The 26,507-nt window shown below is 40.0% G+C and overlaps 2 protein-coding genes across 4 annotated transcripts in view; one reads left to right on the top strand and one right to left on the bottom strand.

The window, feature by feature from the left end:
- Window positions 1–3,546, bottom strand: part of CUNH4orf47 (chromosome unknown C4orf47 homolog) — a 17,598-nt gene extending 14,052 nt beyond the window's left edge. The window contains exons 1-2 of one of the 3 annotated variants that reach the window (XM_017506926.2): window positions 3,052–3,546; window positions 649–839 (exon numbers count right to left, since the gene is read on the bottom strand). In XM_017506926.2, coding sequence (XP_017362415.1) covers window positions 649–751 — 103 coding nt within the window. In that variant the 5' untranslated portion in view covers window positions 752–839; window positions 3,052–3,546. Of the gene's footprint in view, window positions 1–648; window positions 840–2,508; window positions 2,693–3,051 lie in introns of those variants that run through there. The other 2 variants (XM_017506928.2, XM_037730832.1) reach the window with 2 other exon arrangements.
- A 27-nt stretch (window positions 3,547–3,573) lies between these two features.
- UFSP2 (UFM1 specific peptidase 2) overlaps window positions 3,574–26,507 on the top strand; it is a 24,650-nt gene continuing 1,716 nt past the window's right edge. Inside the window, exons 1-11 of the mRNA XM_017506920.2 lie at window positions 3,574–3,709; window positions 6,969–7,047; window positions 10,420–10,603; window positions 10,685–10,751; window positions 13,420–13,577; window positions 14,259–14,451; window positions 15,727–15,873; window positions 20,128–20,292; window positions 20,503–20,627; window positions 22,496–22,572; window positions 24,025–24,149. Of these exons, the coding sequence (XP_017362409.1) occupies window positions 3,707–3,709; window positions 6,969–7,047; window positions 10,420–10,603; window positions 10,685–10,751; window positions 13,420–13,577; window positions 14,259–14,451; window positions 15,727–15,873; window positions 20,128–20,292; window positions 20,503–20,627; window positions 22,496–22,572; window positions 24,025–24,149 (1,323 nt within the window). The 5' untranslated portion in view covers window positions 3,574–3,706. The remainder of the gene's footprint in view (window positions 3,710–6,968; window positions 7,048–10,419; window positions 10,604–10,684; window positions 10,752–13,419; window positions 13,578–14,258; window positions 14,452–15,726; window positions 15,874–20,127; window positions 20,293–20,502; window positions 20,628–22,495; window positions 22,573–24,024; window positions 24,150–26,507) is intronic.

The following is a 26,507-nucleotide window of genomic DNA, read 5'->3' as shown; positions in this document are numbered from 1 at the left end:
TACAGGCACGCGCCACCATGCCCAGCTAATTTTTTGTAGTTTTAGTAGAGACGGGGTTTCCCCGTGTTGACCATGATGGTCTTGATCTCTTGACCTCGTGATCCACCTGCCTGGGCCTCCCAAAGTGCTGGGATTACAGGCATGAGCCACCGTGCCCGGCCCGAGATTCTTATTCTTATAAAATAAAGTTCTTGCTGGATGCAGTGGCTCAGGTCTCTTAACCCCAGCACTTCAGGAGGCTGAGTGGGGAGGATCTCTTGAGGTCAAGAGTTCAAGACCAGCCTAGGCAACATAGTGAGATCCCCCTTCTCCACAAAATATTTAAGCTGGGCATGGTAGTGTGTGGCTGCAGTCCCAGGGACTCAGGAGGCTGACATGGGAGGATCCCTTGAGCCCAGGAGTTTGAGGCTGCAGTGAGCTATAATCAGGCCACTGCACTCCAGCCTGGGTAACAGAGATCCTGTCAATAAATAAATAAATAAATAAATAAGGTTATCGCTTAACTCTATTGAAATTTTACAAGTTAACCAACTTTAGAAATACTTTAAAATATAAACTATTAAAATATCATTTGATTTAAATATTAAATTCAAATTTTATATAGAAAATACCCACTATTCTTTCATAGAGAAAACCAAATATACTTACGATTAAATGGTGACACATATTTATCACCCACAGTAATGTATTCCATCTCACTAAAGAGGCCAATCCTTTCCATGTCTGTTTTCCCTCCTCCTTCCACAGGCATGGTGGCTTCTTGTGGTGGTGCCCTCTATACTGCTAACTTCAAAAGGTTCCTTAGGGTCACTTCTTTTACAGCAAAATCCTACTTTACACTGACAATAAAAATAAAGGGGCAAAGGTTAGGAAAAAAGTGATTATTGATTATCAGTTCTAAATACTTCCAACTTCCAGTCTAGGAGTTTGGCTTTTTGTTTTTGTGTTTGTTTGCCACCCAGGCTGCAGTGCAATGGTGCCATCTTCACTCACTGCAACCTCCGCCTCCCGGATTGAAGTGATTCTCCTGCCTCAGCCTCCCGAGTAGCTGGGATGACAGGCATGTGCCACCACGCCCGGCTAATGTATTTTTAGCAGAGACGAGGTTTTACCATGTCGGCCTAGGCTGGACTTGAACTCCTGACCTCAGGTGATCCACCCGACTCTGCCTCCCAAAGTGTTGGGATTACAGGTGAGAGCCCCCACACCGGGTCAAGAGTTTTAAGGTTTACTGTAAAATATTAGTCTCCTACTCTATGGGGAAAGAATCTACTCTGCAGGGCTGGGGGAGAATACTGGGAATCAAAATTGTCCATAAGAGCCTCCCCCTTGACTCTCCATGTGAAGTGCCCACAAATTACAAAGGAATGTGTAAAATATCATCTGTTGCACTGCCATTTATCTGTTGGAAATGATAAAATTATTAGTATATAGTGTATTATAAACAAATCCTTTTGGGAAGTTCAGGGTAGATTTTAAAATAATTGTATAAAGGCAGACAGTTTTACAGTTTAGGTAAAATGATTTCAGCATCCTGCATTGTCCCTTATATTGTAAATATAACAGCTTTTCAGAATGCACAACACATCTAGATATTACCCTACAATGCTTGAGGTTGTTTTTCAAGTTTAAATAAATATAAGAAATGTGCCACTGGTAAATTATCAAGGGAATGGGGAAGAGAACAATGATTCAGGCAAGATAAAAACAAGAACAAAAACAAAAATTCTACAATGATTTCTGAGTATTCGTTAATGGGCATACTTCAACTCTGAGCTTTCTTCGGAAATGGCCACTTCAAACAAAGGTGAAATATTAAACATGCAACTCCTTATTTAAAAATTAATGTATTTTTAGTAGAGACAGGGTTTCACTATGTTGGCCAGGCTGGTCTGAGCCACTGCGCCCGGCCTTTTACCTTAAATTTAGAGCAAGCTGTTTCAGTGCCTCCTTGCAAGCCTGCCTGAAACTGGCTCACCTGAGCATGAATCATTGCTAATGTGTAATGATTAACATCAAAGGGGCAAGTGAAGATTCATTTTAAACTAAAACATAAGCAAACATAACACCCTTCCCCACATCCTACCTCTTCCATTGATCAGGGATGCTTTAAAACCAAATTTCAGTCAAGATGCAGTCCTTTGATTTACCGTATATTTCAAAACTCCACCCCACTGCCCAACCACAAAGGATTCCTGTGCTGCTACTGGGGCCTAAATGTCTCAGGTCCTGTATCAGCCAGCCTCATCTGTCACCATGGAAACCCCCTCGTGGCCCCTTGGCTGCAATTGTCCTCTTTCCGTCGTTAGGCTGGGCTCTCTCCAGCCGCAGGACCATCGTCCATGCCATTTCTCTGGAGGCAGACCCTTTCTCTCCCCACCCCACCCCTCGCCATTAACACTGCTTCTTCGGACTGCTCAGTTTCTTAATCACTTCTTTAACTCCATCACAGTGCCATGTACTTCTTCCAAGCCCTCATCCTGCTTCTCTGCTAGGTCATCAGCTTACATTCGTCGTGAGGGATCCTTTCACTAACAGCTGTTTGCCCCATGACACTTGGCTCCACAAGAGCAAGAGCTGCAGCAAGGCTGAGGTTCCTCCCTGTCACGGGATCCCGGCGTCCGCGCAGCTCCCGGCACACAAACCAGCCAGCGAGGAGGGAGGGAAGAAATTCTTGCCTAGAACTTTCCCACTACTATTTTTTTTTTTTTTTCAGTAGACACGGGGTTTCATTTCGCCCAGGCTAGTCTCGAACTCCTGAGCTCAGCTGATCCCCCTGCTTCGGCCTCCCAAAGCGCTGGGATTACAGGCGTGAGCCACCTCGCCCGGCCCCGCCACTACTTAGCTCTTCTTGAGCAACATTTTCGAAATCATTTATTCATTTATTTAACACAGACTCTGCAAACCCCTTCGGGCCAGGCTTGCTGGTACAAACTAGAAACACAGATTTAAGAAGGCACAGATGCTGCCCCAAGGAGCAGCATCTATTAGACAAGAAAACAGTGTGTAGCCGAAGTATGGCACGTTCCCTTGGAAAGGTAAGAAAGGTACGGATAAAGTGTCGTGGGAGGTGAAGAGGGGGCAGAAAAGTGGAGGAGGTGATGGATCTTTTTCCCAGGAAGTAAACGGAGGCTCGGAAGAGGCAGGCATCTAAGGGCAACCCCTGGCGTCGGCGAGGACCAAGTCACCTCTCCCGAGGATACCCACGCCGACAGCCGAGATCAGGTTGCCCCAGGTAGTTCAGATTAACCGCGCTGCCGGAGCGGCGAGGCCTCCCAGCCGCCGGCCAGACGCCCCGGCCGCCAGGCGCCTCAGCACGTTCTGCTAGACCTGGCGATGATTGTGGTGTGTTGCCCCGGATACGGGAGAATCCATTACAAGGACGCTGCGGGGGGGACACGAGGTGGTTCGAGTCCGCATACAAGGATGAAGAACACATACAAGGATGTGTGAGCCTCTGTAGGACAGAAAAGACTTAACTGAGAGAATTCATCAAACATAAGTCTTCGGCCACCCGCCTCTCCATGCAGTCGGTGAGGAGCTGTATTCTGGTAAGCTCCGTGACGTATTGCCGCAGAGCATGTCGGGAGTTGTAGTTGTCCCGATAGGGCCCCGCCCCTCGGCCGGGCGGTGACGCCACTTCCGGGCCGGCCCCCCGGAACCTTCTGGCTGGCGTTGGCGCCCCTGTCACCGCCACGTCGGGGGCATGGTGAGTATTTCTGCTCGTTACTGACCCTCGTGTTTCCCCCGGACTTTGGCAGCTGTCACGGGCCAGGCTCCACAGCGCCTGAAGGGAGCTGGTCCTGCGAGGGCCCACTATGGCTGCTGCAAGCTCCGTGGACTGGGCGGCCCTCCCTTTCGCCTGTCTCCGCTCTGGGCTGGAGGGAAAGTGCCCCACACACGTGTGCACCCCGCCTCGGCCACCCTGGACCCGAACCCTAGCCCCTCCTCTGTGTGAAAGCATTTTGAGAGACTTTTCGGAGTTTTTGAAGCCTAGAAAGAAAGGTTTTACCTGGGAAAGAGGCGCAAGTTTCTTCTAATATATTACCGTAGTACCCCTAGTTCTGTCTCCTGGTTTCCCTCCTGTCTCATTGCTCAGCAAGGCTCTCCAGTTGCTATCCTAAATGTTGGTGCTCCTCAGGGATGCTTTACACCCTATTCGTTCTCCTAAAATTTTTAAGTTATACCTCTCTCCTGAGCTCCAGACCCACAGATCTGCTAACCGTGCCTTCACTTGGATAGCTCACATGCATTTCAAACTCTGCAAGTTCCAAACTGATCGTTTTCACCTCCCCACACTCCACACCTGCTCTTCCTCCAGGAACCCCCAACTCTGTAAATGGCACCACCATACGCCCTGTTATGCCTGCTCAAAACCTGGAAATCATCCTTCACATGTTCCTCTTCTCAACTCCTGAACTAGTCTGGGAAGACTAGTGCTTTCATGAATGATGTCTCATGGAATCTTCACAACAACCCTGGCAAGATGTATATTTTTTCCAGTTTTACAGAAGAGAGACTTCAGTGCTTCGTTAAAATGTGTAGAATTATACAGTAAGAGGCCGGGTGCAGTGGCTCACACCTGTAATTGCAGCAGTTAGGGAGGCTGAGGGGTGCGGATCCCCTGAGGTCGGGAGTTCGAGACCAGCCTGACCAACCCCGTTTCTACTAAAAATGGAGAAACCCCGTTTCTACTAAAAATACAAAATTAGCCAGGCATGGTGGCGCATGCCTGTAATCCCAGCTACTCGGGAGGGTGAGGCGGGAGAATATCTTGAACCCAGGAGGCGGAGGTTGCAGTGAGCCGAGATCGCTCCATTGCACTCCAGCCTGGGCAACAAGAGTGAAATTCTGTCTCAAAAAAATAAAAATAAAAATAAAATTATACAGTAAGTAGCAGAGTTAAAATTTGCTGTGTTCTGTCTTTATAACTTTTATCTTCAGTATCTTTAAGCATTTTTTATTTAAATGGGTGCATACTAGTTTGTATGGTGGTATTTTTCTTTAACTAATTTCTTATTGATAGCTATTTAAGTGGTTTCCATCTACTTTTTTGTGATGAACAACAGTAGGATAAATGTACAACAGTGAAGCTAAATTTGTCCTGAACTTCCTTATTTCCTTAGAATAAATTCCCAGGAGTAGAATTGGGACAAAGGTTGTATGATCTTTCAACAGATTACAATTTTAGAACAAATAAGAACAGTGACCCTTATAGAAATGTAACATTTTATAAAATAAAATAAAATAAAATAAAATGTTTCATTTTATTTTATTTTTTGGAGACAGGATCTTGCTCTGTTACTCAGGCTGGAGTGCAGTGGTGCGATCATGGCTCACTGCAGCATTGACCTCCCAGGCCCAAGCAATCCTCACACCTCAACCTCAGACTCAGTAGGTGCAGGCCGCCACACTCAGCTAATTTTTGGTTTTTGTTTTTTTGTAGATATGGAGATCTTCTTATGTTGCCCAGGCTGGTCTCTAACTCCTGGGCTCAAAGTGTCCCTCCCCCTGTCTCTGCCTTCCAAAGTGTTGGGATTACAGGCGTGAGCCACTGCACCCTGCCTGCCTTTTACATTTGAAGAGCTCAATAAATGTTAGTACTTACTCATTTATTTAAAAATAGGGGTCTTAGTATGTACTGTGGTTCTTCAGCCTGTTTGAGAGATGTTTTCAGAATCTGATTAAATTTTTGATATTTCTTCCCAAAATAAATCTTTGCCTCTCTTTCTCCCTTACTGTCTCATTCTCTCATGTATATATGTGTGTGTGTGTGTGTGTGTATGAATATATGTCTGTGGATACATGTCATTTGTCATATATCATCAACTACCTGAAACTCAGCATATAGATCCAAGTTAAGAACTGATCAGTTCCATTTTGCAAGTGCTTTTTTTCCTTTGTAAGTTGTAAGCATTGTCCTGTGCCATTTAATTTTCAGCAAAAACATGATTTTCTTATGGCTATATGAGATTCATATTTATTTAACTAATCTCCTGTCGTTGGCAGTTAGGTTAATATCCTTATACCTGAATCTTTGTGTGTTTTCCAGATTTTTCTTAGACTAAGTCTAAGATTCTAAGTGCATAATCACTACATCAAACCTATGAATAGAAATCTTTGATACTTTCTGCCATATTCTGTGAAGAATTGTACCAGTGGATACTCCCACCCTCAGTATTAGTTTCCTCTCATTGTCTTGACTGCCTGGTATTATCATATTGGGTTCAGTGCCTTGTCACATTCTTAAATTAGTTCTTACCATTGATGTTTTCTTGTCATTGTTAAACCCATCAAGATTACAATTTAGAAAGATTGTCTTACAGCAGTAGTTCTCAACAGTTCATAGTAGAATTGCTGGCATGGGGACATAGGGTGCTTTTAAACAGCCCTGGCTGTGGTGGCTCAACCTTGCAATCCCAGCACTTTGGGAGGCTGAGATGGGTGGATCACTTGAGATCAGGAGTTCAATGCCAGCCTGGCCAATATTCTGAAAACCTGTTTCTACTAAAATACAAAAATTAGCCAGGCGTGGTGGTGTGTGCCTGTAATCTCAGCTACATGGGAGGCTGACGCAGGAGAATCTCTGAACCCAGGGGGCAGAGGTTGCAGAGAGCTGAGATTGCACCACTGTACTCCAGCCTGCGTGACAGAGTGAGGCCCGTGTCTCAAAAAAAAAAAAAAATCCCTGTGCCTAGGCCTATCCCTTAGACCAAGTAATCAGAATCTCTGGGGGTACAGCCTAGGTATTGGTGTTTCAAGCTCCCCAGTATGTAACAAAAGTTGACAACCTCTGATTTAAAATTTTGGAGTTGTTTTTGTTTTTTCCATAAAACAAAGAATTAACTTATGAAATAATTTGAAGAATCAAGCTTAATTAATGTCTTATACTAAACTCAATTGGATTCTAATGTATATGAAAATGAGCTTTTTTTCCTATAAGGGAATTTTGTTTTTATTTGTTTTAGGTGATTTCAGAAAGTATGGATATACTCTTCAGAATAAGAGGAGGCCTTGATTTGGCTTTTCAGCTAGCTACTCCTAATGGTAAGTCTTCTGAAAAATTCTTTTTTACTAGAAAATTGATAGTGAAATATACTGAGATTGTCTCCATTTTGCAAATGAAACTGCTGAGTGAGAGATAGGATAAACTAAGATTATATAGTTAGTAAATGGGACTTAAACTTAGACACTGTGTCCCAGCACACCCACCAGCCCATGGAGTACCTCTGTGCAAATTAGAAAAAGATGTCCCCTTTCTTAAGAAACTTTACTCCCCTCTTCATTAATTGTTGCAATAAATGTAAATATCCACAATGAGCACATTGTAAATGTGCATCAAGAATTGCACATTACAGTCTTGCAATTGTATATATAATCCTGAGTCTCCAGAACCCACTCTCTTAAATACCACCTTATAAGGGGATGAGTACAAAAACCCTATGGGAGAAAAATCAGAAGGGTTTATATGAAGCAGATTCTAGGATGTCTTGCTGTTGCTGACTTGAACTACAGCCACAAACTGAGATAAAGAACATCAGAGGAGGAATGCGATGAGTTGTGTTTGGATTTGTTTCATTTGGGATGCCAGTGGAAGGTCAAGTTTAGATTCCCAGCAGGCATTTGGCTGAGTCAGAAATTTAGAAGAGAGTGGTCAGAGGTGGAGCTACAGAATGGAATGTCTCTGAAGAATGATAGTTAACACCTTCATAATAAATTAAATCACTTGTGAAAAGTACGATTGGTAGTGCCAGAAGCCACAGAGAGGTTCGGAAAGATAAGGAATTGAAAGTACTGTTTTGGTCTGTTTCCATTGCTGTAAAAAATACCTGAAACCGGGTAATTTATAAAGAAGAGGTTTATTCAGCTCACAGTTCTGCTGACTGTACAACAAGCATGGTGCCGGCATCTGCTTCTGGTGAGGCTCAGGAAGCTTTCAGTCATGTTGGAAGGCAGAGGAAGGGTCAGTGTATCACATGGCGAAAGCAGCAGGAAAAGACAGGGGAGGAGGTGCCAGGCTGTTAAAGAACCAACCCTCTTATGAACTGATAAGAGTGAGAACTCACTCATTACTGTGAGGATGGCAACCAGCCATTCATGAGGGCTTGTGATGCAAACACCTCCCACCAGGCCCCGCTTCGAACATTGGGGATCACATTTCAACGTGAAATTTGGAGGGGACAAACATCTAAACTGTATCAGATACCAGCATTCCTTGAAGGAGTTTGCCACTGACCATATCCTTTACTAGCCCCGTGGAAGGGAGGGAGAGGGCGCAGAATATTCTTTTCCACCCATCCCTTCAACTAATATGTTGTTCTCAGTTTTGGTGCGCATTTGAATCCCTACCACCAGACTACGTCAAACTACATTTCTGAGACAGAGACCCAGGCATCAGTAAGCTTTCTAGGTAATTCTAGTGTGCCATTAAGACGAGAATCATTTTATAAGGACTAAATCAAACTCATTAGTAGAGTGAGTCGTTTCCTAAAATATTATTTTATGGATAAAACCTGACATTTCACAACTTGATATAAACTGAAACACACTTTACTATAATCTTATTCCAAAGTAGAATTAATCCATTAATCAATAGATAATCCAGTAATCAAATGTAAACAAGGACTACAGATACTTTTTACCTAGTAATTAATATATTCAAATTTGTCTTCTGACTTGATTGTATTCCTCCTCTTTTCTCGAGCTCTGTCAACACTCAACAAAGGGACTCTGATTAATGAGAAAATATAGAGAATGGAGAAGCTTAACTTCAAAGGCTTCGCAATTTTTTCAGGTCACTTTACCAAATAGTCCTTTAGGGATAAACAGAAGGTAATTTAAGAATGATGTTTGTCTTTTGTAGTACAGCTGAAAATCTTTAAATTCTGCTTTCTGAAACATATCAAGATATTTTAAAATCTGACTTCTTCTGAGTAATCTCTTCTCTACAATAGCCCCAAAGTATTGATTGATCAAGATACCAATGTAGTCATTTAAAAAAAATTTTTAAAATACTCTTTTAGCAGAATCAGGTCACTGAATTAATATTTAACTACAAGGTTAAATAGGCTTAGGATTTAGGAGTATCAGGCTAAGACGAGTATTTAAAGATTGTCTTCTTTGGCTATATCTTCTTATATTGTTTCGACTTTGGAAACAGAGATGTTTCCAAATTGAATATATTGAATATTCAAAAATACTAAAGTACTCTAATTTTTTGAATATTCAAACATATTTTAAGTCTATTCAAAGGAAATCCTTGAAAACAGAAACAAACTAAAGCAAATATCAGGTTGGCGACATAACCATACAAAGAAGAAAACCAACTGAGACTTTAGAACATGGGACTTTGTGTAATCGTAGTGGGATACGGTCCAAGGACAAAAAGGGCTAAGAAATTAAAATGTCATTCAATAGTTTTATTCCTATAAGTAATACATTATTTTAATATTAATGAGAACTCTTATACATTACTGATGGGAATATAAAATGGTACAGCTGTGGTGGAAAACAGCCTGGCAGTCCTGAAAGTGTTAAATATAGAGTTGTTATGTGATCCAGAAATTCTACTCTGGATGATCACCTAAGAGAATTGAAAACATCCACACCAAAACGTAACTGATGCACAAATGTTGATGGCAGCATATACATAACAGCCAAAATGTGGAAACAAATGTACATCAGTTTATGAATGGAAAACAAAATTGGTATATCCATACAATGGAATATTATGCTGCCATAAAAAGGAATGAAGTACTAATTCCTGCTACAGTACGTGTGAAACATTATGCCGACTGAAAGAAGCCGGACACAAAAAGCCATGTAATGTGTGATTCCACTTATGTGAAATGTCCACTATAGGCAAATCCATAAAGACAAAGGTAAATTAATAATTGCCATGGGTAGTATGCTGAGATTCTTTTCATTTTGCAGATGGAACTGGGTGAGAGATAAAAATTGGAAGATAATGTAGTCAGTCAATGGATTGAATGGAATTTAAACTTGGATATTGTGTTCCAGCACCCCTGCCAGCCCATGGAGCACCATGTGCAAATTAGAAAAGATGTAGGGGGTAAATTAGAAAATTTTCAATTAGAGAAATGTAGGGGGGATGAGAAATGACTGCTGGTAGGTACAGGGTTTCTTTCTGGAGTGTTGAAAACGTTCTAGAATTAGTGATGATTATAAAACCTTATGAATATACCAAAAGCCCTAAGTTATATGCTTTAAAAGAATGAATGTTATGGTCTGGGAATTTTATCTCAATTTTTTAAGAAGATAGGCAAAAACATTTTAAATAATTATTGAATATGGGGAGTGAGTACTGAGTTTTACTGTGCTCTACTTTTGTATATGTTTGGAACCATTCATGTTGAAAATTTGTTTTTCTTAACTTCTATTTATATTCTTTTAATTTAGAAATTTTTCTCAAGAAGGCACTGAAACATGTGTTGAGTGACCTGTCAACCAAGCTTTCTTCAAACGCTCTCGTGTTCAGAATTTGCCACAGTTCAGTGTATATATGGCCTAGCAGTGACATAAACACCATTCCTGGAGAACTGACTGATGTTTCTGCTTGTAAGAACATACTGCGCTTTATTCAGTGAGTATGTTTGAAGATTTCTAGAGATGTTTTCAAAACATCATTTCATATTATAAATGTCTTTCTGTATTAAAAATTTAGACTTGAGCCAGAAGAAGATATAAAACGAAAATTCATGAGAAAGAAAGACAAAAAGTTATCAGACATGGTAAGCAAATCATCTATCTTCTCTACTGATAAAAATGTTAAATCTTTGAATTTGGAACTGAGTGCAATCTTAGAAATAATTTAACTTAACCCTCTTATTAGGTCAGAATATTGATGTCCAAAAAGATTAAATCACTTGCCAAAAGTTTTTATGTAACTTTTACATATGTAAGCTTTTGTCTCATTATCATACATAATCTCAAAAGGGTTTTTTTTTAAATAATGCTTTCTTTGCTCCCACAAAATAAAACAGCCTAAGTACATTTACAAATTATTTAAAATAAAATGAGGCATTCTGAAGCGTGGCAGAGTGACACATTGTGCCACATATGACAAGTAGTAAATGATTTATTTTTCTTCACACTATTCTTGGTTCTGTTTTTTTTTCTGAGATGGAGTTTCACTCTTGTCGCCCAGGCTGGAGTGCCATGGCATGATCTTGGCTCACTGCAGCTTCCGCCTCACAGGTTCAAGTGATTCTCCTGCCTCAGCCTCCTAGACGCTGGGATTAGAGGTGCCTGCCACCACGCCCAGCTAATTTTTTATTTTTAGTAGAGATGGGGTTTCATGATGTTGGCCAGGAGGCTGAGATTAGAGGTGCCTGCCACCACGCCCAGCTAATTTTTGTGTTTTTAGTAGAGATGGGGTTTCACCATGTTGGCCAGGCTGCTTTCTAACTTCTGACCTCAGGTGATCCATCTTCCTCGGCCTCCCAAAGTGCTGGGATTTCAGGCATGAGCCTCCACGCCCAGCCAGTTCTGTTGATTTTGAACCAGTATTACTGAGTACCTGCCCCGTGTCATAAACTTTAAGAGATGTTGAAGATAAAAAATGGAGACACTTCTTCAAGGCAGGAAGTTGTGCAAAGTTAACATGACTACATTGTTTCTAGGCTAGTAGAGGGAGAATGCATGGATGTAAGGCTGGAGAGGTGGGCATGGGCCTCTTTAGAAGAGTCCTAACTGAACCACTAGCTGTGGAACTAGAGAACAGGGATTGGATACGAGAAATTAGAGATATAATGGATTTTGCTTGGAAACTAACTGGTATGATCAGTTTCTTGCTTGGGTAAACATGGAAGGTAAGGAGGACATGAGGGTGATTTGGGCCATGTTTAAGACCTCAGTAGGATGTACAGAGGAGCTGTTAGATTTACAGATGTGGAATGCACAAAATAATTGTGGGCTGGAGAAAATTATTTGAAAATTGCCACTAGTTGGAGCTTGACATTTTGAGGGGTACAGGCGAGTTCTTTTTAAGACCGTTCCTCTTTTTGGGTTTGTTTTATGCTTCCTTCTTATTAGATTCAGGTCATACATTATTGGCAGGAATACCACAGAAGTGATGTGGTGTCCTCAGCACAGCATACTAAAGAGAAACTGATCAATCTGTTCCTATTATTGGTGACGTTAACTTTAGTCACTTACTTAAGATGGTATCCACCAGTTCTCTCCATGGTAAAGGTATTATTTTTCCTTTATAATTAGTATATTTTGGGAAACTACTTTGATACTACATATATATCTTACTTTAATCCTTATCAGATTTTTACCTACCACTTTTAGCATCCATTGATAATTTTTGCCAGAATCCAATATTAATGTGGGGATTACAAAGTGGTGATTTTTCTAAATCTGTCATTTCCTTACGTATTACCTGCCATGGACTCTTACTTTATGCAGTGGTTTATGATCTGGTACTATCATTAGTTACTTTGATGCTTACATTTTCCAAGATTTGGCCAGTAGAAGCTTCTTCAAGCTCTCTCCAGTGCCCTTCTAACATTGTAATTTTGAGCACTTGCTATTTTCTTCCATCAGACGTTCCAGGTACAACATGTGATTTCCCTGTTGTAGCTGGAGAATCAGTCATTTTTCCATGAGCACATACTTTTATGTATCTATACTATCCATGCACACACACAGAGCACATTCATTTTTATCTGTAAATCACATTGCTGCCCCTCACTCCACTTCAACCCTGCAGTGCTTGACCCTTTCCCAGTGAGAAGTCTGACTCCCAGGATCCTCAGTATTTTGTGAAATTTGTTGAGTGGAAATTTTGGAATGGTTGTTCGATACCCCTGTAAAAAATAAAACCTACAAAGTAGATAGAGTTCAATATTTGTTTATAGTTATTTATGTATTAGACCAGGGGTATATAGTTATACTATATGTTTAAAAGTTCCTTTGGTGTGTGGTTATTTTGTGTTCATTTGATTTTTTTAAAATTTTAAATCAGTACAAAAGTAGAAAGAATCATGTAATGAACCCCAGTGAACCTATGCCTGGATTTAACATTTATCCACACATGGCCAGCCTCATTTCATCTTTACTTCCTAATCTCTCTCCCCACATTACTTTGACACAGAAAATAATTTCTTTTTAAAATAATATTTGTGCTTTTAATCTTTTTACTGTAGTATAGCTTTATATATTATCCTTAAAAAGTCATCTTCCTGGAAGGGTAGCGAGTTATCTGAGTTGACTGTTCATAGCCAGTTACAGATTGAACTCCTTGCCCTACTCTTTCACCCCCTTTCACTACTGTACTTGACTAGTCTTAATTTTTTTTCTTAATAAAAAAGACATTTTTAAAGACTTTTTACTTATTCTTTATATTTAGTGTTTAATGTACTACAAGTTGACTATTACTTTTTATCTATATAGCATCAAATAGTAAATATAGATCTTATGCTGGAAATGTCAACCTCCCTGGCAGCTGTAACACCCATCATTGAAAGGGAAAGTGGAGGACACCATTATGTTAATATGACTTTACCTGTCGATGCAGTTGTATCTGTTGCTGCAGAAGAAACATGGGGAAAGTAAGTCTTTTCATAGTACCACTGCCACATTTAAATGAGGGCACTTCCCCACAGTAATCAGAACCCATGTTTATATATCCTATAGGCATACCTAAGGTGTGCTTTTCTCCTTGTGTACTATTAACTGAAGAGCCATCTATTAATTAAATGGTTATTTGGAGGAAGTAGGGTAGCATGCTAAAACCTGGAGGGTTGGCTGGGCGCAGTGGCTCACGCCTGTAGTCCTAGCACTTTGGGAGGACAGGGTGGGTGGATCACGAGGTCAAGAGATCAAGACCATCCTGGCCAATATGGTGAAACCCCATCTCTACCAAAAATACAAAAATTAGCAGGGCGTGGTGGCGCGCACCTAGAGTCCCAGCTACTCAGGAGGCTGAGGCAGGAGAATCGCTTGAACCCAGGAGGCTGAGGTTGCAGTGAGCCAAGATCGCGCCACTGCACTCCAGCCTGGCCACAGAGTAAGACTCCATTCTCCAAAAAAAAAAAAAAAAAAACTGGAGGATTTCCCTTTATCCACAAAGAGCAAATACACAGTTTCTTTTATGATGCATAATTCAGACTTCCTTTAAAAAACCTGGTCCAATCAAGTTTTTTACTGTATTAAGGATATATTAGCTCTGTACTTTTCTTTATTGTAGACACTGTAACTTTGTTAATACACTTACATATTTCCCCCCACAGAGTTCGTAAACTTCTAGTTGATGCAATTCATAATCAACTAACTGATATGGAAAAATGCATTTTGAAATATATGAAAGGAACATCCATTGTGGTCCCTGAACCACTGCACTTTTTATTACCAGGGAGAAAAAATCTTGTAACAATATCGTATCCTTCAGGAATACCAGATGGTCAGCTGCAGGCTTACAGAAAGGTAAAACCAGTTCATTTATTCTTAGAAAAAACAATAACAACTGTCATTCATTTTGTGTTTAATTTTTTATTTCCAATAAATGCAAGTCATTTTGTGATTTAACTTAAAAGTGTGGAAGTTATTAGACTATTAATTTTACATATTATTTAATTTCTGTTCTCATGAAACTTTATTAATGCAAAAATGTTGAACCTGTATATAACATTTTAATTTTAAATATTCAGTGTGGTTCATATATTCTGTGAAATTTTAATATTTCATATAGAAATGAAAAGGTGCTTACCTGCCTAAAGTAGCTGGTATTAACAAATTTCTATAACTTCCACATTTGTAAAAGAGGCAAGATTACAGTTAGGGAAGGAAAATGATAACTTTACTAATTCTGGGTAGGATTTATGTTAATAATACTTCACAAGTAAGGTTATTTGGGATTTATTAGAGGAATTTTGGAGTAAACATGACCAGCATTCAAAGTACCAAGATTTATTGGCAAAATGACTGGTTTTGGTTGGAGTACATCTTTTTGATATGTGGACTTGCTTAGAACCCATCACAGTAGACCATGGAGCATCTTCCTAACCTCTGTCCTTAGGAAGAGATATATTATAATATAATACCCTGACCCTCTGCACATGGAGGTGACCTGATTTGTAGAAGCAATAGCTATAGTAGCCGATCTATTTAAACCACTGGAATACACAGAAGATAGGATAAAGAACATGTCAGACTTTTTAAAGTGACTATTAAATATTTTTATTCCATTGAGAAAATACCACATTTTAAACATATATGTGTATTTATTTTCATGCCATGTTGGTTGGTTTTATATCACTAACTTCTCTAATCTAATCACTACCACTTAAAATATAAAATATTTATAAAGCACCCTAGCCATGATTTTTTCTAAATACTTTGATATGATTATTGTTAATTATAATTTACTCATTTACAAGGCTATTTCAAAATCAGTCTTTAGCCTGGGTATATTTTAACAGACTATGTTATAATAAATAATTATTTTAAAATTATCTCAGTTCTCTTACTCTAACAATTTATATTCATTTTTCTCTTCATTTATTTTCATCCTTCAAATGAAAATAAATCTTTCTTGGTTTTGGTTCAGTTTTCACCATCTTTGATGCTAGTGAATTAAATAATAAGTGTTTGGAAACTTTTATAACCCATATATGATTTTCTGTGTTTTATAACATCTTTATTTATTGACTAGAAATCTAAATCACCAGCACTTTTTCTATTAATTCCAATTTCTTTTAGGAGTTACATGATCTCTTCAATCTGCCTCATGACAGACCCTATTTCAAAAGGTCTAATGCCTATCACTTTCCTGATGAGCCATACAAAGATGGTTACATTAGAAATCCACATACTTATCTTAACCCACCTAACATGGAGACTGGCATGGTGAGTTTAATTATTTATGGGAGTCACTTGACAGTTATGTTATTACTTGCTTTTTGTTGGTAACCGGTAGAAGACTTGATTGATTATACATGTCATCCCTAAAGCATGATTTATCACCCATCTCTGTTAACAGACATTGCTTAAGACAGCAGTAATTAACAGTGGTCTAAAAAAGTTAATAATAGGTAGTATATACCACATTTCTCTTACTAAAATTCTCTTATTTCTTCAAAGGCTTGTCCCATTTTTTTATTCTGAACCTGAGAAATCATGCTAATTAAGGGCATAGTCTACTCAAACCACACTGTAGGATAAGTCTTTTTTTTTTTTTGAGACAGAGTCTCATTTTGTTGCCCAGGCTGGAGTGCAATGGCATAATCTCAGCTCACTGCAACCTCCGCCTCCTGGATTCAAGCAATTCTCTTTCCTCAGCTTCCTGAGTATCTGGGGTTGCAGGCAGCTGCCATCACACCTCATTAATTTTTGTATTTTTAGTAGAGACAGGGTTTTACCATGTTGGCCAGGCTGGTTTTGAACTCCTGACCTCAAGTGATCCACCCATGTAGGCCTCCCAAGGTGCTGGGATTACAGGCATGAGCCACTGTGCCAGACCACTGTAGGATAAGTCTAATGAGGAACTAGACTTATTTTCTATGTAGCATATACCTGGTTGCCAAGGATAGATCCTTACTAAAGGTAGCTCAAATAAGAATGAATTGGTAGAGGGTGGTGGAAGGGTTACCTTAAGGATACATGGAGGCCAGTGAGAAGGACCTTATAGGCATCCAAGATTAGGAATGCCAGTACAGCTGGGCCTCCTAGAAACAGCAGCCCTGGGACTGGCAGCTGTCTTCAGTCTCTCTCCAGGACCACGTGGAGACCTTGGTGGCATTTCTGTTGCTTTCTGTGTATGCTTGTGATACTCAGTGGCCTGTTCTTAACTTTGACTCTGTTTTCTCAGCCTCATACCCTCTATGTCTTCACTGTTTCAGCTTGTGTGTCACTTTTTCCTGTTCTTTCTTAGCTGCTCAGCATATGCTTCATTCTAACTGCATTTCCTGTTTCTGGCTACCTGGCTAACTCTGCACCTCTCAATTCAGATTCCTAAGAGAAAGAAAATGTGGCCATCATATCGTGGCATTTATTAATACCTTCTGAGCATCCAGGAGACCTGTGAGGAAATCTTAAGAATTAAGAGTGAATATATGATACAAAACTTACCCTAGAGAGTTAGGGGCCCACTTTTTATCTTAGTCATTAGAGTATACTCAGGGCAGCAGATCCATCTGCAAAAGTTGTGGGCCAACCAGCTTCCATAGAAAGTTCCTCGCAAAAAGACTAGTTCCTAAGAAGAACTTGGACAACAGAAGGTGTTGAATGAATACTGACTGATTTTTGGCAATAAAATAGGTTCATTATATATGTATTACAAAGACATAAGAAAAATATATGACAATGAACATTCCTGTACCTCTCAATATATATGTGCAAGTTGTTAACACTTAGCTATATCTGCTTCATTTCTCCCTCTTTTTTTTTCCTTCTGAACCATTTCAAGGAAAGTTATATTATTTACCCTTGAATACTTTAGTACAAATCTTTCAACAATATAGATTTGCGTTAATGAGACAAACTCAGTATGGTTATGATTCATTATTTTTTATTCCACCCCAGATTCCATTTGCTAATATTTTATGGTTTTTGCATCTATGTTTGTGAATGATACTGGCTTATAATTTTCTTCTCTCGTACTGTTCTTATTTTTCTTTTTTTGACGGAGTCTCACTCTTGATGCCCAGGCTGGAGCGCAATGGCACGACCTCGGCTCCCTACAACCTCTGCCTCTTGGGTTCAAGTGATTCTGCCACAGCCTCTCGAGTAGCTGGGATTACAGGCACCCACCACCACGCCTGGCTAATTTTTTGTATTTTTAGTAGAGATGGGGTTTCATGTTGGCCAGGCTGGTCTCGAACTCCTGACATCAGGTGATCCACCCACCTCCCAAAGTGCTGGAATTACAGACATTTGCCACCACGCCCGCCATTATTTTACTTTTTTATTAGCGATATACTGGCTTGTTGAATGAGTTGGCTTAACGTTCCCTCTTTTTTAGTTTTCTAGAGAATTTTTTTTTTTTGAGACAAAGTTTCACTCTTGTTGCCCAAGCTAGAATGCAATGGCGTGAAGTTTTTTTCTTGGTGGTAGTGGTGTATTTTGAGACAGAGCTTTGCTCTTGTTGCCCAGGCTGGACTGCCAGTGGCGTGATCTTGGCTCACTGCAAACTCCGCCTCCTGACGTCAGATGATCTACCCACCTTGGCCTCCAAAGTGTTGGGATTACAGGCATGAGCCACTGTGCCTGACCAATTTTCTTTCTAATGTAAGGTTTTAAATTTCAAGCAAAGCACTGCTTTTAGTGTATCTTACAGGGTTAATTTGAAGGAGTTTAGTTTTGTTCACTTCTAAGTATTTTTATATTTTCCTATTATGGTTTTTCTTTTGTCTGTGTATTATTTAGAAGTATTCGTTATGTCCAAATATGTCAGAATATATTTATTTACTTTTTTCTTTTTTTTATTTTAACTGGTTTCTGACTCTCGCCTCCTGATCAGAAAGAATTCTAAGTGAAACTAACTCTGAAATTTATTCAAACTTGTATTTGTTCCCTAAAAAAAAAAAATCTCATACTTGATGGCTTTAAACTACAGAAATATATTGTCTCAGTTCTGGAGGTCCGAAAGCGGTATCACCCAGCTGACATCACAGTGTCAATAGGGCCACCTTCCTCCCATAGGCTCTTGGGGACAGTCCATTCCTTAATGCCTGCCAGCATCCTTTGGTTTGTGGCCCCATCATTCCGATCACTGCCTCCTTCTCCTCCTACGCCCCTCTCTTTTAAGGATATATGTGATTGTATTTAGGGCCCACTAGGATCCAGGATAATCTCCCCATCTTAAAATCCTTAACTTAATCATATTTATTAATACTTTTTCTTTTTTCTTTTACTATTTGGCATAGAGGGTGCATTTACAAGTTCTGGGGAATAAGATATATATATATATATATATATACCTTTGGGAGTCACTTTTCGGCCTACCACAATGGTCAAGTTATAAATTTTTCTACCTGTGCTTGGGCAGAATATACATTCTCTAATTGTTGGGTAAGGGTTCTATCTTTGACCCTGTCTCTTCTCACCTAATTTTTAAAACGTAATATCAGTTGGGAGCCAGGTGTGGTGGTGTGTGCCTGTAATCCCAGCTACTCAGGAAGCTGAGGCAGGAGGATCACGTGAGCCCAGAAGTTCAAGACCAACCTGAGCAACATAGGGAGGAGACCCAATCTCAAAAATATAGAAAGCAAAACCCAGATTTTCTTAAAAAAAAAAAAAAAAAAGACATATGCATTCTTAGCATTATAAGTAAGAATTTATATTAATAATTTATTTATCTTAATTTTTGACCTTAGAGTCATCAAATAACATACCTGGGCTGTAATCATGGCAGGTTTTTAAATTTGCACAGACATTCTTCCTGTGTCCCATGACATGGACCCTTCATTTGTTCGTTCATTCCTTTATTCCTTCCTTCATTCATTCAGCATTTATTATTCAACAACATTTACATCAGCTGTGTGCAGGCGTGTTGTAGAAGCTTGGGCCCAACAGTGAATAAGACACAGTGCGTGTGCTCACTGAGCTCACTATTGCTGTAGGCAGGCAGATATTTTTTAAATGATAAGTAATGTGTCGAGTAATGATATGCTTTGTAAAAACAAAGAGGACAGAGATGACGGGTGAGGTGAGGGTGGGGTGCTGAGAGAATGCGTGGGCCATTTGTAGACTGGGTGGTCAGGGAAGACCTCTGACATCTCAGCGGAGACCTGAGTGAAGTGAGAGTGCAAGCTGAACACTTAATTTGGAAAAAAAGAGTTCCAGACCAAGAGAGCTGTGAGGCCCTGAGGTCATATTGTCCCTGGGATGTGGGAATCAAAAGTGGAGGGAGCAATAAGGAAAAGTTTAGGAGATGAAGTTGGACAGGCCAGACGGCAGGTCCTGCTGGGCCCCTCGGTAAGGGCTTCGAACCTCAAGTAAAAAGCCAAGAAGGTATAATGTTAAACCATAGATCTGTGAAGGCATTTTTATAAGGAATTAAAGTGACAGTCTAAGAACATTAAAACGTAATTCAGGAGTATATACAGAACATGTACTTCTATCCTAAGTTAATATTTCACTGTGTTTCTTCTCTGTATATAGGTTTGTGTGGTCCAGGGCATATATGGTTATCATCATTATATGCAGGACCGGATAGACGACAATGGCTGGGGCTGTGCTTACCGATCTCTGCAGACCATCTGCTCTTGGTTCAAACATCAGGGATACACAGAGAGGCCCATTCCAACACACAGAGAAATCCAGCAGGTACAGAACACACCACTTTAAATTATAATCGACTGTACATTTCATTAGCCTTTAATATTTCATTGATGCTTTTGTTACCTCATGGTGCAGACTTACTACTGTTTTGAAGAAAAAAATATTCTTTTACTGGTAATCAGGAAAAATGCCCTAAATATAGTTTTTAATAGCTGTCTTGTGTATGGATTTTTTTATATTTTTAAACACATGAAGGCTCTGGTTGATGCCGGCGACAAACCAGCAACATTTGTCGGATCACGGCAATGGATTGGATCTATTGAGGTACAGCTGGTACTAAACCAATTGATTGGTGTCACTTCAAAAATACTGTTTGTCAGGTAAGGACACTTTAGAAATTAGATAAATCATTTCAAAGTGACAGTCTGTCATTTTAATTAAAATAATAGAAAAATGGTGTCTTCCCTTATTATTTACATTCCTTTCCCTTCTCCCTTATTACCTCATTGCTTTTAAATCTCATTTTTTTAACCTTAATTTTTTTTCAATTTTTTTTTTTGGAAGGCTCTGAGTTTATGAATAAACTTTGAGATGTAATGTATACTTGCACTATCTAGGCCTAATTTTAGCCTAGAAGAGGAAACCTTAAAAATATATTAACGTTGAGTAAAGTCATAAAAATTCTATTAACAGTTTCTTTGTGCTCCAGTCTTTAAAAAGTTTGAGTTAAATGTTGATCTATGACTGACCTTTTTGTTTACCTCCTGCTCTTTTTCTTCCTAAGATGTTAATAATCCAGTAATGTGTTCAAATAATGTATTCATTTTATCTTGTCCAATGTATCTTAACCATAATTCTAATATTAAAATGAGAAACTATAAATAAATTAAACATTTTCTATGACCATAACTAGCTTACTCCTGATTGTATGAGCTTGTTTTAAAGTACATTTTCTTAAAAGAAAAGAAAGAAAACCCCCAAAAAACAAACAAAATGCATTTCCTATTGTTAATTATAGGAACATTGTCCTCATTGTATCAGTACCCAGTGGTTATGGAAATCAGTGGTAAAAAATGACAGACTGGCCGGGCACGGTGGCTCACGCCTGTAATCCCAGCACTTTGGGAGGCCCCAGGCGGGTGGATCACCTGAGGTCAGGCATTCCAGACCAGCCTGGCCAACAGAGTGAAACCCTGTCTCTACTAAAAATACAAAAATTAGTCAGGCAGGTGTGGTGGCACATGTCTGTAATCCCAGCTACTCAGGAGACTGAGGCTGGAGAATCGCATGAAGAGGCAGAGGTTTCACTGCGCTGAGATTGCGCCTCTGCACTCCAGCCTGGGTGATACAGGGTGACTCCATCCGGGGGAAAAAAAATAAAGTGACAGCCTAGGTAGTGAAGAACTTTTTTTTAAAGTGACAGTTTTGGTAATTAAAACATTATACATTCCTCATGAAGCAAGAGCTAAGGTTTAGCACCACCTGGCACCTCCCACCCCAAAAATACCTCCCTTCATCAGCCCATCTTTCTTTCTCAAAAGTAAAAATTCTGATATTCCCTAAAAAAATAGTATGTTGCACTTGAAAACACTTTACAGGTTTCACAGTGATTTTACAGACATATATTTTAGTCCTAGACTCTCCTCCGTTTTGTAGACAGGTCAGATATTTTGGGTCCCTATTTAAAGATGAAGAAATACAGACTAAGAAGTCTACCAGGAAGAAGACAAGAACCCAGGACTTAACACTTATTCTTCTGATTAAGTCCATCCATAAGAACTCCCTGAGCCTCAAGGTGATGTTTCAACTTAATGTTAAAAACCCAGTGCCTCATGCCTGTAATCCCAGCACTTTGGGAGGCTGAGGTGGGTGGATCACGAGATCAGGAGATCAAGACCATCCTGGCAAACATGGTGAAACCCTGTCTCTACTAAAAATACAAAAAGAGCAAGACTCCGTCTCAAAAAAACCCCAAAAAACCCAGGACCTCCTTTATGCAGTTCAAGAAGCAGAAGATCAAGGTCTTCTAGCTTCTTTCCTAGGACACTTAGTGGCCTTAAGTATTTCGAATTTATGTTGCCTTAAATTGTAAGGTTTAATTGCTCTCTCAGTTCCCTACCACTTAATTTTATTTGCAGTTACATATTTTTTTCAATAACAACCCAGAAAAGAATTTTTTGTCTCCTAGCTCATTATTTGACCTTAGTGTTGGAAGTGGTTCATCTGATAGACAATGGTTTCTTTCTAGCCAAGGTTCAGAAATGGCCTCTCAAGGACGGGGACTGGCTAATCATTTCCAAAACGAAGGAACTCCAGTTATGATCGGTAAAGTGTTTCAGACATCTTTTTTGTATGTAAAACTTATAAATATTTAATGTTGCATAAAATCAGTAATTTAAAAAATTTTGAAATTCACTTTTACACCATATGTATGGATCTCTGGATATTGAAAAAAATGTCCAAGGTGGCTTAAAGGTTACAAAAAAGATTATAATAACCAGAAGAAGTAAAGGCTGAGAAATGGTAGCTATGTTCAAACAATTAAAGAGCTGAGAGCAGTAGTAAAAAGAGGAGGTGGTCCAGCTGAGCTTCATAAGTCATGACTCTGTCACTAACGCTGGCTTTGTGACATTTTGCAAATTACTTACCTCTCTGGATTTTATTTGTAAAATAAGAAGATTGAATTAGTTGATCTAAAGATGCTTAATTCTGTGAAGAACAAGACCTGTCCTGTGATGACAGAAGGCGCACTGAGACTAGTGTGTAAGAAACGGAGGCAGAAGTCAGGTGCAGTGGCTCACACCTGTAATCCTAGCACTTTGGGAGGCCAAAGCAGGAGGATAGCTTGCGTCCAGGAATTCGAGACCGGCCTGGGCAACATGGCAAGACCTCATCTCTTCCAAAAATATATATATATAAAAATTAGCCAGCATGGTGGCATAAGCCTGTGGTGCCAGCTGCTCAGGAGACGGAGGGGGGAGGATTGCTTGAGCCCAGGAAGTAGAGGCTGCAGTAAGCCAAGATCATTCCACTGCTCTCCAGCCTAGGTGACAAAAGTGAGACTCTGTCTCAAAAAAAAAAAGGAAATGGAGGCTGATGTCTACAAAATATCAGAAAGAACTTAATGAGTAGGTCAGGGCCCAGTAGCTCACACCTGTAATCCCAGCATTTTAGGGGGCTGAGGCAGGTGGATCACTAGAGGCCAAGAGTTCAAGACCAGCCTGGCCAACATGGCAAAACCCTGTCTCTACTAATAATAGAAAAATTAGGCAGGTATGGTGGCACACACTGTAATCCCAGCTACTTGGGTGGCTGAAGCAGGAGAATCGCTTGAGCCTGGAGGTGAAGGTTGCAGTGAGCCAAGATCGCCCACTCTACTCCAGCCTGGGTGACAGTGCAAGACTCTGTCTCAAAAAAAAAAAAAAGAGTGGAGTGCTGTATCACTGGCGGTACTCAGGCAGCAGGACCATCTGCTGAGAGACGCACCACAGCAGTGATTGTTGCTCTATTGGGAAAAGTTTATGGCCCTTTCTAAATCCAATTTAGGTAACTATATGGATATGACGGTGGAATATAAATTTTATGTGATTCTAGATATGACTGAATCTTCTATGTGTTAACAAAGCTGTCATTGTATCCTTTCAGAGTATATCTGACATTGTGGTCCCTTTAATGCTATTTTAGATCAGTTAATAGGCAAAGTAATCTGTCTTTTTCAATTGAACAGGCATTTGACATTTGTTCATACCTTATTTGTATTTCCTGTTTCTTCTATAGGGGGAGGAGTTTTGGCCCACACAATACTAGGAGTTGCATGGAATGAGATTACAGGGCAGATAAAGTTTCTGATTCTAGATCCACATTATACAGGCGCTGAAGACCTGCAAGTTATTTTGGAAAAGGTAAGTATCCATTTAACACAAATTGAGACATGCGGCAGAGAACCTAGAAAGGAAGGATGGCAAACTGGCTGGTAACAGAAAGACCGCAAGCCGAGGGCAGTGATCCTCCCTGAGGAGGCTTTCTGAGGCCGTGGTTAGTAGGCTTCTGTATAGGGAAGGTGCAGGAACAAAGCACATTGCAAAAGACAAAATTTAGGTTAGATTTTTTAGAAACTTTCTCAGTTATTAAACTTAATAGTAGGACAAACACTCATACATATATTCCTTTGGAGATTTTAGAGCTTTCATAAACAAATGTATCAAAGTTTATCAGTGTCTTAAAATAGAATGAGTGGACTACATAAACTTCTGAATTTTAGAATGAACCAAAAGATAGCTAAGCAGTATGCTAGACATTATGGAGGCTTGACTAATTTTATTTACATATAACCTGATCTCATTCTATAAAGTGTTTGAAGTTATACATATTTGAGAGTATTTGTTCTTACTTACAATAGCAGGTAAAGGAGGTAAAAATTGTTAATTCATAGTTAACTAATTCTCATGTATGAAAACTCAGTACCAAGTCTTTTGGAGAAAGTATTGTAAAACATAATGACCTGTAATTTTAAGTAACATTTATATTCTTGGCCAAATACATTGAAATTGCAGAAAATACATACAATACAAAATGTTTTAATATTTTAAAGAGTTTTTGGCAGGGCACGGTGGCTCACACCTGTAATCCCAGCACTTTGGGAGGCCAAGGCGGGTGGATCACCTTAGATCAGGAGTTTGAGACCAGCCTGGTCAACATGGTGAAACCCCATCTCTACTAAAAAATACAAAAATTAGCCGGGCATGGTGGCGGGCGCCCGTAATCCCAGCTGTTCAGGAGGCTGAGGTAGTAGAATTGCTTGAACCCGGGAGGTGGAGGTTGCAGTGAGCCCAGATCACGCCATTGCACTCCAGCCTGGGTAACAAGGGCAAAACTTCATCTCAAAAAAAAAAAAAAAAAGTTTTTAATGTGTGTAGTCCAACTCTCTTATATCCTCAGTTTACTAAAGTCTCTTGTTTACAATAAGGGTAAAGGCTAACAGGAAAGAAATGTGTTGTTACAGTTTTAAGTGTTTTCTGTTTCCTTGCTTTCCTCTTTTACAACATTTGGAATTTGAAGTCTATAAAAGGTTTTTGACTGGTACACGTATCTTACTGAATATAGTAGCGATATTCTTGTTCTGTAGCAAGGTGTTCGTTCATTCAGTACTTATTAAGTACCTAATCAATGCCAGGCACTGTCCCAAGCACTAGCGGTATTAGAAGAGGTTTTTAGGGAGCTAAACACTTTGAGTGTAGGACAGAGGAGGATTCCAAAAAGAACTCTCAAGAAAAAAAATGCTATCTCGGGCGGGTTTACGCGGCCAGTGCTATAGCGGCACCCTGTAGAGGCAATGGAAAGCCGCACTCCCGGTAGATGAAGTGTCCAGGGCTAGGTAGAGAGGTGAGGCTGGAAGGACACGCCAAGCTCAGTCAAAAAGGGTGGTCTTTGTGAGCAGACATTTAGATTTTTTTTAAAGGCAGGGAGAAGTCTTAATTATTTTTATCACAAAATTTCTCTTTTCTGGTTGGCTCAAGGGGCCCTGCACTAGACGGGATTATCTAGATAAGGCTTCAGAACAATTAGAGTAAGGGATTGTCCCTGATTCCTTTCTCTGAGAATTGCAATCTCCATCTTTGCTAGTTCTGTTTCTATAGAGCTTTGCAATAGCAGAAACCTCCTTGCTCTATTTGTATACACAAGAAACTATGAAGCCAAGGTCCTGCCATTAGAACCACTGATTCACTTGACTCCAAGAACCCAGGAGGCAAGAGGAGAGTCCATCTCTGCCTGACCTCTTTACCCTCCCATGGTGCTTTCCTGTTTGAAGTTCCCAGGCTGGTCATCTCACAGGAAAGAAGCATGTGCCAAGCACTATCTCTCCCTATACAGTCCCATTCTGACACCCTCTCTACCCGATTCTCCTTTAAAAAGTTTAGATCTGGTTACCTGGTCAAGGCCTTCATGTGTAAAAGGATCAAAAAATGGTTAAAGGCTGGGTGTGGTGGCTCACGCCTGTAATCCCAGCACTTTGGGAGGCCGAGGTGGGTGGATCACAAAGTCTGGAGATTGAGACCATCCTGGCCAACATGGTAAAACGCTGTCTCTAGTAAAAGTACAAAAAATTAGCCGAGCATGGTAGTGTGCACCTGTAGTCCCAGCTACTTGGGAAGGTGAGGCAGGAGAATCGCATGAACTTGGGGGGCAGATGTTGCAGTGAGCCGAGATCGCACCACTGCACTCCAGCCTGGGCAACAGAGCAAGACTCCATCTCAAAAAAA

This window comes from Cebus imitator, unplaced genomic scaffold (assembly GCF_001604975.1).
Source record: "Cebus imitator isolate Cc_AM_T3 unplaced genomic scaffold, Cebus_imitator-1.0 Scaffold365, whole genome shotgun sequence".
Taxonomy (NCBI): domain Eukaryota; kingdom Metazoa; phylum Chordata; class Mammalia; order Primates; family Cebidae; genus Cebus; species Cebus imitator.
The sequence above is the reverse complement of the archived record's forward strand: the minus strand, read 5'-3'. Positions and strand labels throughout refer to the sequence as shown.